This window comes from Brassica rapa, chromosome A06, assembly GCF_000309985.2.
Source record: "Brassica rapa cultivar Chiifu-401-42 chromosome A06, CAAS_Brap_v3.01, whole genome shotgun sequence".
In the NCBI taxonomy this organism is placed as follows: Eukaryota; Viridiplantae; Streptophyta; class Magnoliopsida; order Brassicales; family Brassicaceae; genus Brassica; species Brassica rapa.
This window is the reverse complement of record NC_024800.2, coordinates 11,571,141-11,587,498: the sequence shown is the minus strand read 5'-3', so window position 1 is coordinate 11,587,498 and position 16,358 is coordinate 11,571,141. Positions and strand designations below refer to the sequence as shown.

Below are 16,358 nucleotides of genomic sequence, written 5' to 3'. Positions count from 1 at the left end.
AAGGATGCGAAACTGCGATGGATTGATGACAAGTTCCCGCACGTGTCACCCAATTTTACTCGTGTGATTAGGTAGGTGAGCTGCATTTGGTTCGGTTTTGAAGTTTTTGAATTTTAGAAAATCGACTCTAACTGGGACCGAGATATATTTTGGTATGGATTCGGTTCAACTTTTTTGGAAAAAAAAATATCTCTGTCAGGTGTAGTCGGTTTTCAGGTCCGGGTTCACACAATTTAGTTTGATTGTTTGTAGTTTTTGGATTAGTTTTTGGTTTTTGTTTTTCCAAAATCCAATTTTTATCCAATCAAGATTTTCAAAGAATGGATTCCCTAAAATGTAGGGAAACTAATTTTTTCAAATAACTGTTTTCTTAACATAAAAACCAAAAACAAGTTTTCATCAGTTTTTACTATTCATTTTCGTTGGTTTTTCAATTTTCTTCCTTTTTTCTATATTTATCCATTAATATAGGAAAAATAAAGAAAAGTACTAATTATTGTAAAAATAAGGATTGGTAATCTTTGTGTTTATTATGAGACAGTGCGTCTACTATTATATTCGTAGGCTGTCAAGATAAAGCAAATTTTAAATTTGATTATTTGAAATAAATAGGAGATACGTTTTTGGTCAACAGAGTATATACATAAGCATCAATTTTATATCTATGCTAATTAAAATGTATAGACACTACAAGAAAACGCAAGTTTTACGAGGGCAGTTTTCCTCGCTAATTCGTCGTAAAAGCAGTGTTACGACGAATTAGTGAGGAAACCCGTTTCGTCGTTATATGTTTGTCGTAACGCATATATCCTCGCTAAATCGTCGTAAGTTAGCGAGGAAATAATTTCGTCGTAAAAGCGAAGGAGGATATTTCGTCGTAAAGACCACGTAAAGATTCCTCGTAAGGACGTCGCTAATTTTCCTCGTAAAGACCACGTAAAGATTCCTCGTAAGGACGTCGCTAACATTCCTCGTAATTACCACGAAAATCTTTCCTCGTAAGACACACGTAAATAAATACTCGTAAAATTGACGTAAATACCTTGAAAACTTTCCACGTAAAGAAAACGTAAAAACCTTGATAGATTTCCAAACGTTTCCTCGTAAAAACCACGTTAAGGCTTCCACGTAAAGAAGCCGCAAAATTAGCTACGAATTTACTTCGTTTCATTATTTTATAGAAATATAAAAAATTATAATTATAAATATAATTTAAATTTTTTAAATTATTAATGAAATTAAAATTCTAAAAAAATCAAAACCAAAATATTTTATTTATAAATAAGTTTTGAATTCATAATACAATAACCGAAATTAAAAAGAACTTGGGTGGTCGTTAATTAATCGCCTCGTAGAATTCATCACTCCTCGCCTGAACATCCGCCTCGGCATGTGAGTCGTCGGTCGGTGACTGGCCTGGGATAGGATTTTGTTGTCGCATGGTCCTCAACAAAGTCGCCCATTCCGGATTTGTGGCCGCTACAACGTCCAAGAAGCCCTCGAGTCCACCCATACGAGATCGCAGCTGAGTAGAATCTCTACGCAGCTCAGTAGACTCTCTACGCAGCTCTTCGGACTCCCTACGCAGCTGAGCGACTTCATCATCCCGTCGCTGAACATAAGACGATGTCGCTATCGGAACATCGTTGACGGAACCAATCCCCAACGTCCGTCCCTTTTTTTTAGGGACAACCTTAAAAACAAAAAATAAATTTTGTTAGTAAAAATTTAAAGTTAAATTAAATGAATATTTAAAAAAATTAAAATTTTAGAAAATTTACCTCCTCGTAAAGCTTATCCACTTCAGGTGTGGATAAGGTGACGGGTAATCCATCGGTGGACTGTTGGGTCAGCTGGGTCTGGCGTTCTTTAACCCGAGCAGCCAAATCGTTGTAGATTTGTTCGGACTTGCCATCTATAAATCGGCCCGCCTTGTTCTTGTGGGTCCTCTCGTAAAGTTGCATAAGAGACGGGAATTCTCCCGTCTCTTTGGCCTAAAAAAACATTTAAGAAAGTTGTTAATTAGAATATATATATAAAAATATACTAAAAATTTAATATAATTAAATTTTTAATTACCATTTCCAAACGGACACCAGCGTGAGGTTTTTGGCCCGTAGTGTGAAGCATCGGCCCGTTCCCGTGCTCATCGACTGTGTTACGGGAGTTAGAGCAAGACTGGGCGATTCTAATGGAATCAGGAAGACGCCAATATCGGATGAGGCCATCCCAGACATCCGTGGTGAGCTCAGCGGGTTTGCCACGCTCATACCCCTTCACGATCCAGTCACCCTTCCAGTTGGAGACCGTGTCCAACAAGCGAACTTTCGCCTTCGCTTCAAACTTCTTCCTCACCCTCTCAGTGATCCCGAAGGCCCAATTATATTTTTGCTGTTGGAAAAAATAATTTCTAATTAGTTTTTCAGAAAAAAAATATATATAAATAATTAAAAAATTTAAAGATATATATTTAATTAATAGAACTTACAGCGTAAATTTTGAACCACGTCTTTCTGACGTAGTGGGGCGTCATTTTCCAGTTCGGATGTGCCATGGAGAAGTAACCTTTTATCGTGTCGGTTACGTCCGATGCAAGACATCCGTCAATCCCCCACCTGAAAAATACAAATTTAAAATATAAATTATTTTTTAAAGTTATAAAATAATTTAAAAAGAATAAAAAAATAATGAAACATACCATAAAGTTCCGTCCGGTCGGTCGGGGTCGATGACTGGTAAACCTTCTCTGCCTGGCAGACGGAGAATGTCCTCTACGGTGTACTGCGAGTAAGGAGCACTCGGAGGCACCATCAAATCGGGATGAATCTCGGCCGCGGGCATCGGAGGTGCCGGCATCGTAGGAGGCACAGGAGGAGGAGGCATCTGGGGAGCACTAGAAGAAGGAGATCCAATGACTCTCTGAGTGTACTGAGTCTCGGGGACAGTCTCCTGACCCGAAGAACCGGGAGCTGAAGAAGACGACGGGTCTAAACGACTACCCGGCTCTCCGAACATCTCTCTGTAATGGGCAGTAAGTCTACCTTTTCGAACCTGAGAAAAAAATTTAATTTTTTAAATTTTCGTAAACATATACTTCCCAAAACTATCCACCTAATCAACACTAAATAACATAAGATCCGTAAACCTATCTAAATTCCCTATACTAACCACCTAATCTATCCTAAACTAATCAAACTAGAGAGGAATTAGGGAGACTTACCATTGCTACGAATTAGGGAGGAAGTGGAGAGGAAGTGGAGAGGAAAGACGGAGCGAGCTCGCTCGGGATATATATAAGATTACTTGTCCTCGTAATTTCTCGTAAACTTACGAGGAATTACAGAGGCCCGCGTTTTCAGTTACGACGAAATAGCGACGAAATACAAAGGCCCGCGTTTTTGTTAACGACGTTTTTACGACGAAAAGGGTTACGTGGAATTAACGAGTTAACCAGTTACGAGGAATTAGCGAGCCTTTATTTTCTATAAATACCCACAACTTTCCTTCTCAAACCACACACACAAACTCACAAAACACACCCTATCTCAAATCACACTCCTCACCAAAATACTTTTCAAATTAGAAATATTTGAAAAAAAAAGAAGAAAAGAAGATATTAGAATTTATGTGGGTGAGACTTAAGTCTCGCCACATATAATTCCAGTATCTTTCTTTTTTTCTTTTTTTCTAGTTTTTATACTCCCGCTTTTCACCAATTTAGAAAATTTGGAAAAAAAAAGAAGAGAAGAAGATATTTGGAACTCATGTGGTCGAGACTTACGTAAGTCTCGCCAAATGTGATTCAAGCATCTTTCTTCTCTTCTTTTTTTTAGTATTTTTAATATTTTCGTCGTAATATCGTCGTTATTTTACGACTCTTTTACGACGATTTTGGCTTACGTGGAATTAGCGTGCCCCGCTTTTTTAATTTCGTCGTAAAGTCCTCGTGGCCTTACGAGGTGTTTACGACGATTCTGTCCTACGTGGAATAAACGAGTGCCACCTTCGTCATTTACTTTACGTGGCATTTACGTCAATTTACTTTACGAGGTCTTTACGACGATTCTGTCCTACGTGGAATAAACGAGGATTACGTCGTACATTCGACGTCAGGTTACGAGGAATTAACGAGCAGTACGTTTAAATCCCTAAAATCCGAAACCCCAAACCCCAAAACCCCATATTCCTTATCTTCTACTTCATATATTCCAAACCCCATCTTTATTTTCATTCCAAACCACAATTCCCACATTTACTTATTTATAAAACAAACTCCCACAATTTCTTATTCATAAAACAAACTCCCACATTACCTTATTCATAAAACAAACTCTCACATTACCTTATTCATAAAACAAACTACACAAAATCAAATACATCAATCGGATACATCGACATTCTCGTCATCACTAGAAATATCATCATTTTCATTAAACTCGTCTTCTACAGCTTCGTCTGTGGCATCATCGGTAAGATCTTCGTATTCGTGATTATGCGGATCAATGAGAAGGATGTCATCAACTTCTTGTTCAGGTTCCTCGACTTCATTTATCTGTTCTTCTTGCAATGGTGGTTCTTCTCCACTGATGATTCGTCCTCGAGGTGTAACTTTGATCACTGCTAACCAATTTATACCCGAATCTCTCATCCGAGGGTATGGAAGGAAGCTAACTTGGTCTGCTTGTGAAGCTAAGATGAAAGGCTCGAATTTGTTGTACCGACGTCCACCGTTGACATCAACTACACCAAATTTGTTAGACCGAACACCTCTGTTGACGACGGGGTCAACCATTCACATTTGAAGATGACGCATTTCAGCTTCAGTATCCCTGGAAATTCGACTTCAATAATCTCCGTCAAGATCCCGTAGAAATCTGTTTCCCCTTTCACACATATTCCATAGTTACTGGTCGCCCGCTGTCTACCATACTCATATGTGTGAAAAGTGTAGCCTCGTGTGAAATACATCTGTGATGTGGTGACCTTTACAAGTGGAGATTGAATTACTTCGTGTAACCACTTAGGATAATCTGCATCGTCGTCATAATCAACCTGCAAAAATAAAGAGAACATTAAAATACAAATCATGTATGAAAAAATAGTTTGAGTTATAATACCTGATTCCGCAACCACTTAATGAAGTGCTGATCTTTCCTTTTGTCTACGTCACTTGTGGATATACCAGGAAATGTTTCTTCGACTTGAGAAACAAATAGGCTGTAAAATTAATCACATTTCATAGGAATGAATCTCTTGCAATTATATAATTAATTATATGTGTTTTGAAGTGTCCATATATGTTACCTTTCAAAATAACGCATCAATGGATCCTCGCAATTGAGTAGAATATAGGTGTGTGCACTATGAGCGTCTTGTTCACTCGACCACCAAACCTCTTTAGACTTCCCACCGAGTCGTCCAATCTGGCTAAAGATCTCTGGAACACCAGCAACTGCATATGTTGGCGCAACTCCACCATCATCATATCTTCTTGGAGCTCTTCTACGGGTACGTACTTTTGACGCAAAGTAGTACGATGTGAAGTGAGAAACTTCTTCCGTCAAACTTCCAGCAATTATAGAACCTTCAACTTTGGCGAGGTTCTTTGCTTTTCCCTTCAAATATTTCATGGCTCGCTCATACTGATACATCCATCCGTAATGTACAGGTCCACGAAGCAATGCTTCATATGGGAGGTGGACAGCTAGATGCTCCATGACGTCAAAAAATCCAGGAGGAAATATCTTCTCCAAGTTGCACAATAAGATGGGAATGTTCTCCTGAAGCTGTTCTACAACTTCTTCTTTAAGAGTGCGTGTGCTCAGATCCCTGAAAAATGCTCCAATGCCTTTTATATTCCAAAAACAATTAAACACATTGTTAGTCGTATATTATTTTGAAAACTAGACCGTTATAAAATTATTGTGATATAAAACACTACGAACCTGCAAGTGCTTCATGTACGTTTGTTGGAAGTAGCTCCGCAAATGCAAAGGGCAGTAGTCGTTGCATAAAGACATGACAATCATGACTCTTCATCCCAGAGAACTTTTGACCCTTTTCAACACATCTAGAGAGATTTGAAACATACCCATCGGGGAACTTCACTTCTGATGCCACCCAGTTGAACAACACCGACTTTTTTTCTGAAGACAGTCTGAATATCGGAACAGGAACTTGTCCATTGCTTTTAATATGTAACTCGCTTCTTGAGCAAATATCCGGCAAGTCCAACCTCGATTTTATGTTGTCTTTTGTCTTCCCTGGGACATTCAATATTGTATTCATGATGTTCTCAAAGAAATTCTTCTCTATATGCATCACATCGAGGTTGTGTCGCAGAAGAAGATCCTTCCAATATGGCAACTCCCAAAATATACTCTTCTTGTGCCAGTTGTGATGAACACCGTAAGAATCAGGCATATTACGAGGGACATGCCAATTACCACCCCAACGAACTGTTTCGTTAGCTCCGTAGTAGTCGATTTGTGCTTCAATTTGTTCTCCAGTTAGATATGGTGGAGAAGTGTCTCTCACAACCCTTTTGTGCCTAAACAAATTCTTGTTTCTTCGGTAAGGATGGCCAATGGGAAGAAATCGACGATGACAATCAAACCAACTTGTCTTCCTACCATTCTTCAGTTGAAACGCATCTGTCGTTCCATTACAATATGGACAAGCTAATCTTCCATGTGTAGTCCATCCAGACAACATCCCATATGCAGGAAAGTCACTTATGGTCCACAAAAGCATAGCTCGCATCGTAAAATTCGTCTTCGTTGAACAGTCATACGTCCTCACCCCTGTTGACCACAAATCCTTCAACTCTTTTATCAGTGGTTGTAGGAAAACATCCAGGGACCTTTTTGGATGGTTCGGACCAGGTATCAATATCGTCAAGAATAGCAACTCCCGTTGCATGCACATCTCCGGTGGCAGGTTGTATGGCGTAAGAAAGACTGGCCACAATGAATATTGTCTCCCTGACATTCCGAACGGACTAAATCCATCTGTGCATAATCCGAGATACACATTCCGGCTATTGCTAGCAAAATCCGGATGTACTTTGTTGAAATGTTTCCAGGCTCTTGCATCTGATGGATGAGTCATCTCACCATCCGTCTGAGTATGCTCGGCATGCCATCTCATCTTTGCAGCAGTCTGCTCTGATTGATACAATCTTTTCAATCTGTCTGTAATTGGTAGGTACCACATCCTTTGGTACGGTACCCTATTACGTCCCCGTCCTTGCGGCTTGAATCGTGGCTTCTTGCAGAATCGACATACTTCTAGCTTCTCATCATCTCCCCAATAGATCATGCAGTTGTCGATGCAGACATCTATCATCTCCGAAGGCAACCCAAGACTATAAACTAATTTCTGAATCTCATAATAAGAATCAGCAGACACATTGTCTTCCGGCAAATACTCTTTAAACAAGTCCGCCCATTCGTTCATGCAACTTTCAGGTAGATTGTGATCAGTTTTAATATTCATCATTCTAGCAGCCAACGACAATTTAGAGAGACCTTCTCTACAACCACTGTAAAGTGGTTGATTCGCCGCGTTTAACATTCCGTAAAACTTTTTTGCATCTATATTAGGTTCTTCATCTTCATCATGAGCTACGAATGCATCAGCTACCATATCATGAACCCTATCATAATCTACCATCTCCTCCTGATGGTAACTATGTTCATTATGCAAATGATGATTAACCGGTTCTTCCTGAAAATTGCTATTACTACTACTAGCTTCATTCTGATCATAATTATAACCTTCCCCATGTTGAAACCAGATATAGTAATTTGGCGTGAAACCTCTATTTATTAAATGCTTCCAAACATTTTCACGGTTTGCCAATTTCGAATTGTTGCATTTCCGACAAGGACAGAACATCTTACCACTTTCTTGGGCGAGCGGTGTTGAATCTGCTTGGTGCATAAATGTCTCCAGCCCCGCAAGGTATTCTTTCGTCACTCTCCCGTTAGCATCTCTATGCATATACATCCAATTCCGCAACTCGTAAATAGTCCCAGAGCCAGCCATTTTTTTTTCTTTCACGTTTTTTGTTGTTGGTGTGTTTAAAATGATGTTCCAACATCCATATTTATAGAAAATTTCGAATCTGGTAGTTGTAATTTTACTATGAAATTACGACGAAAATTAATTGTATGGCCAAAAAAAAAACGTGAGCCACCTACCAAGTTGGTGGATTCAAAATTTCCTCGTTAAGTACACGTAAAATATTTCGTCGTAAAGTACTCGCGAAATTTACGTGGCTTTTACGAGGAAAAACTATTTCCTCGTAAAAGCCACGTCAGTTTACATCGTCTTTACGACGAATTTTTTTTGTCGTTACCTTACGACGAAATAACGATGCTTTTCTTTCTCAACGTAATTTCCTCGCAAAATCAACGTTTTTTTACGAGGAATATTTTTCCTCGTTAAACTTCCTCGGTAAAGATACGTTTTCTTGTAGTGAGAATTGTTACAGTGTGTGAATGATATTTTATCTAATAGTACATCATTTTTTTTACAATCTTGATAGCTAACTCATACAATTGTAAACTTATGAATAAATAAATTTAATGTCTATAAACTATAAGACTTTATTATTTAGGAAAATTAGCTTTCACCATTTTACTATTTCATGTCTATAAACTATAAGACTTTATTACCAATATAATACTTTTATATAAGAACATTTAAAAAAAACTTGTCAATAAATAAAATTAATTATTTAAAAATTATTTTTGTAAAATTAAGTCAAGTTCTTAAAAATAATAGACACATTTTAAAATTAAATAAATTACTAATCAAAAATTTACAGAAAACAAAAAAAATACAGAAAATTGTTTAAAAAGAAAATCAAAAATCAAAAACCAAAAACCAGAATCTAAACTCACCATTCAAGTTTTTTAAAAAACTAAAAGCTACTGCAAAATCAAAAACCAAAAACTAAAAACTAAAATCCAAAAACTAGAAACTAAAAGCTAGAAACCAAAAACCAAAATCTAAAATCTAAGTAAACAATCATCACCTTAGTCTTTTTTTATTAAATTTAATTTAATAGAGGCAAATATGTTTTTTATCAATTTAATTTAATTTGGTTTACATTTCATTTTATACTCAAACGCTTCGATTTTTTGTTTATAATAAAATCACTATATTTTTGTTAAATTTGATATATTTTAATTATTTTAGAATTTTGTTCTTTGGTTATTTTGGTTCATACCAATAAAAACAATAAATACTAAAACTCAGTAAAGAATCAATACTATTAAAAGGGAAGGAGTCTAAAAAAATCTACCTATAAAAGTTGTTTGGACCCTTTCATTTAAATTATTATTTTTTGGTCTTACCTTAAATTTATACTAACAATATGTTACCATATATTTCTCTAACAATAATTTAGTCAATTCTTTTATTTATTTAAATCTCACTCCTAAATCCTAATCATTACTATTACTATATTTATCATTTTGATTTTTAATCGTAAAAGCATTGAAACTAATGTTTTATATTATCACTTTTATCATATAATATATGATTTAAAGCAAGATAAATTACAAGACATATATGTGTACATTCTAACTTCCTCTTTCGTTTATAATAAAGTAATCATATCATATATATAAGCTTTTCCACTAAAATCTCATATCATATACTAAACTTTCAACCGTCTATAGTTTGATAATATTTTCATATTTAAAAATAATTTTTCTGAATATTCATGTTACCTTCACAAAAATGAAGAAATTCATTGGTTCTATTAAAGCTAACCTCACTTCACGATATCAGTATTGATTATTCAAGATTTTAAAAATGATTTGTTTAGATATTATACTTTTATATACTTTTCACTTAAAACGAATCAATACTATTAAAAAGAAAAGAGTTTTAAAAAATCTAATATAAAAAAGTTGTTGGAGTTATGTATAACTATTTATTATTTTTCTGATAAAATATTAATAATTCTAAACATACAATATTTTTAATATTTTTAACAGATCTTAATATTATTTCTTATGATACCTCTACTCAGAAAAATATTTCATCAACCATGTTTTTGTACAATAAAGTTAAAAATCTATATCAAAAGGTTGTTGGACCTGATATGGACGTAATGGGTCCACATCTGTTCGGGTATTTAAGATCCTAAAAGAATTTGAAATATATGAAAAATCTGAAAAATATCCGAAACACGAAAAATATTTGAAACTCCAAACAAATACCAAAAAAATTCAAATGCCTAAAAATTTAAAATCTTATTCAAAACGATGAAATGAAAAATACCCAAAATTTTATCCAAATACCCAATTTTTTTTTAATTTGAAAAATTTACCTGAAATCAAAACTCTAATCGTAAACCAAAAACTCTAATCGTAAACCAAAAACTTAAAAACAATATCCATAATACCGGAAACATATTCGAAATATCTAAATATACCTAATAAATATATATTTATGATCGGGTATAGGGTAGGATCCGGACTCAAACAAAGACCTGCAGGTCAAAAAAAAAACCCAATAGGTTATCTTCTCTGGACCTAAACTAAACCTATAATTTTGGGTCGGTTCGGTTTGTTTTTTTGATCCGGATATAATTCTCATGTCGAAAAGAAACTTACGTAAAAGTGTACATATAAAATCTCAAATAAACTAATTTGTAAATTATATAGCTGTTAAAAATTATGTTTTTTGATATAATAAAACTTTATATTATAATATAATCCAACAATCCCGCGCTTGGAAGCGCGGGTCAAAATCTAGTTAAAAAGTTATAAATGGAAGATTATGAACCAAACCAAGAATCGAGGAAATTTGAAAAGCTATGAAAATGTTTCTTTCTCGCATAGAGGCAGATATGTTTTTTGGTCATAAGAAAGTCCAAAGACTTGCTTGAGTTCTTAGAAGAATGGCTTTGTAATGTCAGCTTCCACTATTTTTTTATAGCAAACTCTACAACGCGACTCCTATGATTCAGCTCAAAACGTCAAATATTTAGGGCAAATACTTTGTCTTCTTTTAAAAATGCTTCTTCAATTAGAGGCCATGGCTACGTTTAAGCAACTTTTAATGGTCTTTCCAAGAACCTCGGAGACGCAAGATTCGTGGACATGCACACCTTTCCTTCTCCTATATGTATCTTATGCTATTGTCTGAGACTCAAAGTTCCAAACAGAAAATTTTACAAGACTTTTTGTTTTTTTTTTCTTCAGATGTCGCCTCAACTTGATCCGGTAGCTGAGCTTGAAACCTTAAAAACACAAGTTGATCATTCAGGAAGTACTAGCTTCTCGAGACTTATCAAAAATGATCCAGTTTCACAATATCTATATATTTTGTTTGTTTCTCAGTGATTTGATTTGATCTTCTTCCTTCAGCTGGTGAAGCTGGCTCACCGAGAAAGGAAAATGAGCATCATGGAGAACATTCCCACCATAAGAAATCTTTGTTCTCCAAAATGAAGGATAAGGCTAAGAAACTTCAGCATAGTCTCAGCGGCAAGAGGAGACATGATGAAGAAGGTGGTGATGCAACCATGTCGCCGCCATTTGGCAAATTAGAAGACCACCAAGTTAGAGAAGCAGGAGGTTATGCGACACTTTCACCACGTGACAAGTCCAAAGATCATAAAGAAAGAGAAGTAGAAGAAGAAGAAGAAGATCCTGAATATCTTGGAGCCCCAAGTAAATCAAATTAAGCAAAGCTCCATAAAAATTAAATAACCAATTTGTTTTGCTTCTTCAAGTTGCTTAAGACTGATCGATCGTCTTGTGTGATGATATTTTTGTAGTGTATGAATCAAAGAAGGCACCTGAAGAGTTGAAGGAGACTGCGAGGCAGCATCCCAGGGAAACTCCTGTGATCACTGAGACGAACGTTTTGTCTGTTCTCCCATCCAAACACAACGCTGAACAGTACACCAACCAAGAAGTTATTAGTCCAAGCAAGACCGTGACAGAAACAGTAACAGAGACGCTAGCACCTGCTTATGCTAAAGTCTCTGAGGCTACTCACGCTATAACTAAGAAGATCCAAGACATGGCTTTTCCGGAGTCAACAGAGGCAGAACCAAAGACAAATGATGTTTCAGAAATCAACACTGCAGGAACTAACCAGCCCGCTGGCTTCAACACTAAGGTACTATAGAAGAACTTGTTTATGTATGTTGCATCTCCATATGTGTCTGCGCTTTGGATTCGGTCAATCATTGTATGTATGTTGCATCTCCATATGTAATGTGCTAACCAGGTATGGGACAAAGGCGTATCAGTGAAGGAATACATAAGCGAAAAGTTTGAGCCTGGGGAAGATGACAAAGCACTTTCTAGAGTGATAACTAAAGCTATCAGTCCTCGCAGAGCTTCCTCTGAGGCTGCTTCATTTGGTGGAGCCACAAACATGGTAGCTGCTTCAAATTCAGCAGACAACAAAGCTCCCCTTTTAACCAACACGAATGAAAGTGAGTTGCTCTTCTAGTATTCAAACTAAGACAATTTGATTTAACCATTTGACAAACCTTCATTTGATGAGTTTGTTGAACTGCAGTTGTTGAGGAAGAGAATCATGGGAAGATGCTTCAACCTAATTGAAGAACAAAGAAGGTTTCTTCAGTTTGTGCTATCATCTACGAAGTCTCTATGTAAAAAAAAAAAAACTTTCTACTTCAGTCATCTCTTTTCTCTATTAGTTATTGTACCAAAACTCGGATTTCTGGTCTAAAGTATGTTGTAACTTGTATACATATGTTTTTTTTTTGTTTTTTCATTCATTTAAATTTTTAATGTTGAATTCAGCTAGGTGATCCAACAGATGAACCTAGGATGGCATTAGCTCATTAAAATCAATGTCCATTTGGAAGCCATAGAAACAAGATTTGCTCTGAAATTTATTAATCTCATGAAATGTAGATTCATTGTACATACGTCATAAGTCTTCTATCGAAGGTCTGCTGTGATAGACAGTCTTATAATATTGATAACAAAGGAACAAACGAAGAATGAATTAGAGGCAGCAAAATGTGGTTTACACTCTCACACATCAGATGCTGATGGTCTTTTCCTTTTTAGATTAACAATCTAAAAGCATCTAACTGATTATTAATTTTTTTTTTTTCTGGAAGGTGTCTTGCCATTTTGGTTTGGCACTAGATTGTGAATATTTGGAGTAGTTTTTTTCTTTGGGGCACAATATAGTGAAAGAAGAGAAGAAGATAGCTTAAGAGTTGCATACATACATTGTAAAAAAGTTTTTTTGAGGAATAAAATTTAACATTCTTTCAAAAAAAAAAAAATTTGTCATCAACTGATTATAATAATGTTATATGATTTTAGTTTCAAATTGTTTTGGCATTTTGAGAAAATGTCCAAGTTTTGAAAAAGCGACTAAGCATCATGATTTTGCAACAGTAAGGTAATTTACCTCAAAAAAATATAAAATATATGTGGTTCGAGAACAGTATGCAAATTATGTCTGGTCTTTACATAATTCTAATCTTCTATATATTAATTGAGAATCATTTAAGAAATTGTAACTTTAAGTTTGTAATAATTAAAAAAAACTTTGCTTAAGTGTCATTTAATTAGGCTATCAACTTAGCTTATTTGGCATCATTAGAATCAATTGAATAATTAGTAAGTCCAAAATCCAATTGCTAGAAAAACTTATATTAACCCAAACATAAATGTATATAATAAATTTAATATTTTTTCATTAACTTCAATACATATAAAATTGCTTGCGACATATAATTATGGTCGCCCAAGAAACATACGGTTTGCCCCAAAAGTATGCTTGTATAATATTATCTTTTATGATTCACAGCAACTTTTTTCATTTTCGATTTAATACAGTGCAAACAATTTTATTGTAATAATTTGTTGTGGTTTTCATAACGAACGCATTCCGACATATGATTCTTTCCACTGATTTTTTTATAATGAGTTATTTTTACAATGAGTAAGGTTCTTCAATAAAAGTTTTTCAGCATTATGTATACCAATTTGTCTCAAATAATTTCAGAGTAATGTTTTGTTCAAAACTCAACACATACCAACGGATGTTATAGGTTCTTTAACGGTCAAACTTATTTTCACTATATCAGAGACGATATGATGTGTTATAGGTTTTAGATTTCAGAGACAATGTGGTATAAGTTCTTTAGAGGTTAATTTTTTCTTTAAGCAAATCATAGAACGACTTAGAAGTGAGTGTGTTTTATTCAATAGTAACTTTTCTAATTTCTTTAATAAACCAAGTAGTAAACAATGAAAATTATATAATATGGAAGGAGTGGATCATTGATTGTTATATATCCGAGTATAGAACAATGAAATATATTTCAAAACAATATCAGTGGGCTCTATAATTAATATATGGTTTATACACTGTTGATTTTGGTTATGTGGTATTGAAATTTCAATTTAACCGAACCATAAATCAATCAAATAATTTCAAAATATTAATTTTATAACGAAAAAAATCTTCATTAACCGTGTTATGTACTTTTAAAATTAGTGTGATTTAGGTAGGTATATATATTATATATATTATGTTTTTATCTATTAAAGAAAAAATAAATATATAAAGCTTAATCAAATAAATATTATATACATCGAATATATTTGCTTGACACACAATTCTATATGACCTATATATGGGAATTTATATTGAATACTAAACAAACTTTGGCTCCAAGTTATTGCCCAAAAAATCACCGTAACTAAGGAAAGAAATAATTATTAGGTTGCGCGACAGTTAAAGCTATTATACCTTCACCTTAACCTAACTAATAATCTTATATAAATTACTGGTTGTACTCCAACGATATCATCATCATACGACGTAATCATATGTCTATCGGCGACAACATTTTGATGTATAATAATTTACATAAAACTAGACTACTATAGTTTGATTTGGTAACACTGTATAAACCAAATAGATGTTATTTCTAGAAACCGTGGTTTATAGATATGGTTTCAGTATATAAATCGATCAAACCATATATATCGAATAAATTGATTAATTAAAATATAGTAGTATAGTTTTATGTAAATTACATAATATAATTATATACATGTAGTTTATTTTATTTATATGATCTTGATATTTAAGACGTTAATTTGAATAATTACATTTTTCTTAAATTTAGTATATTACTAATTATTTTTCTTTTCTTCTTATGAATCTAAAATAACTATAAATTATTTAACAATTATTTTTAATAGCTAAATATAATAGAAAAAAATCTATTTAAAATTATAGTAATATTTAATAAAATTAATTTTTAATCATACAAAATTAAATTGACAAAATGTAATAAAAGATAAATATAGTTTAAGTTTTTTTGGTATTAACCGAAAACCAACATTATATAAACCAAACCAAACTAAAATAAAAATATGGTATCTAATTTTTATAAACTAATATATCGAAAAACCAAACATGCAAGACTAAAATTGAATAAACCAAAAACCGACAATATATAAATTGAAGCAAACCAAAACAGATATGATTTTAATATGGTATCTAATTTTTATAGACCAAAATATCAAAAAACTGAGCCGAGACCAAACCAAAATCTGGATTGAACAACTGTACTTTAAATATATGATTTTTATGCATGTGCAACCCACGCAAAGCGTAGATCTTATCCTAGTATATATATTATTATGACTTATTCGGGTTCACCAACCAATAAGATTGTGTTATTTCATATTCGATATCTTTTATAAAAGGAAACGAAATATTGTCAAGTTATATTATGTTTTTAAAATGAAAAGGTAAAAAAAAATAAAAATAGTAGTACTTACAAAAAATATATATTTTTCTTACCAGAAAAACACTAAACCCTAAATCCTAATCCTTAAACCCTAAACCCTTTGGGTAAACCCTAAATCCTTGGATAAATCTTAAACTCTAAATCAAAAACACTAAACACTCAAGGATTTAGGGTTTTAGTGTTTAATGTTTTTGATTTAGAGTTTATGATTTATCCAAGGATTTAGGGTTTACGAATTAGGGTTTAGGATTTAGTGTTTTGCTGACTACGTTAAAAATATTTATTTTTAAATTCTTCTTTCTGTAACTACTATTTTTTTTTTTTACCTTTTTATTTTAAAAACATAATATAACTTGACAATATTTTATTTCATTTTCTAAAAGATATTAAATTTGAAATAATGAAATTATATTTGTTGGTGAATTAGGTTCATCTTAGAGGGTGAATCCAATAATAACTATATTATTATAATTGAAGTATATCTGAGAATTGTTTGCAAACATGAACACTATAATAAATGAGAATTATTTGGAAATATAGATAGCAGTATAAATGAGAATTGTTT

The 16,358-nt window shown here is 33.6% G+C and overlaps 1 protein-coding gene across 2 annotated transcripts; it reads left to right on the top strand.

The window, feature by feature from the left end:
* The first annotated feature begins 10,700 nt into the window (after window positions 1-10,700).
* LOC103873293 lies at window positions 10,701-15,365 on the top strand. Of its 2 annotated transcripts, none has more exons than XM_033273960.1 (5): window positions 10,701-11,323; window positions 11,386-11,696; window positions 11,804-12,150; window positions 12,262-12,472; window positions 12,559-15,365. In XM_033273960.1, exons 1-5 carry the CDS (start codon window positions 11,124-11,126, stop codon window positions 12,600-12,602), a joined length of 1,113 nt encoding a protein of 370 aa, XP_033129851.1. In that variant the 5' UTR covers window positions 10,701-11,123; the 3' UTR covers window positions 12,603-15,365. The 2 variants fall into 2 exon arrangements, with proteins under 2 accessions (XP_033129851.1, XP_018515312.1); XM_018659796.2 differs by having other exon boundaries at window positions 10,707-11,292; window positions 11,391-11,696.
* The last annotated feature ends 993 nt before the right edge of the window (window positions 15,366-16,358 follow it).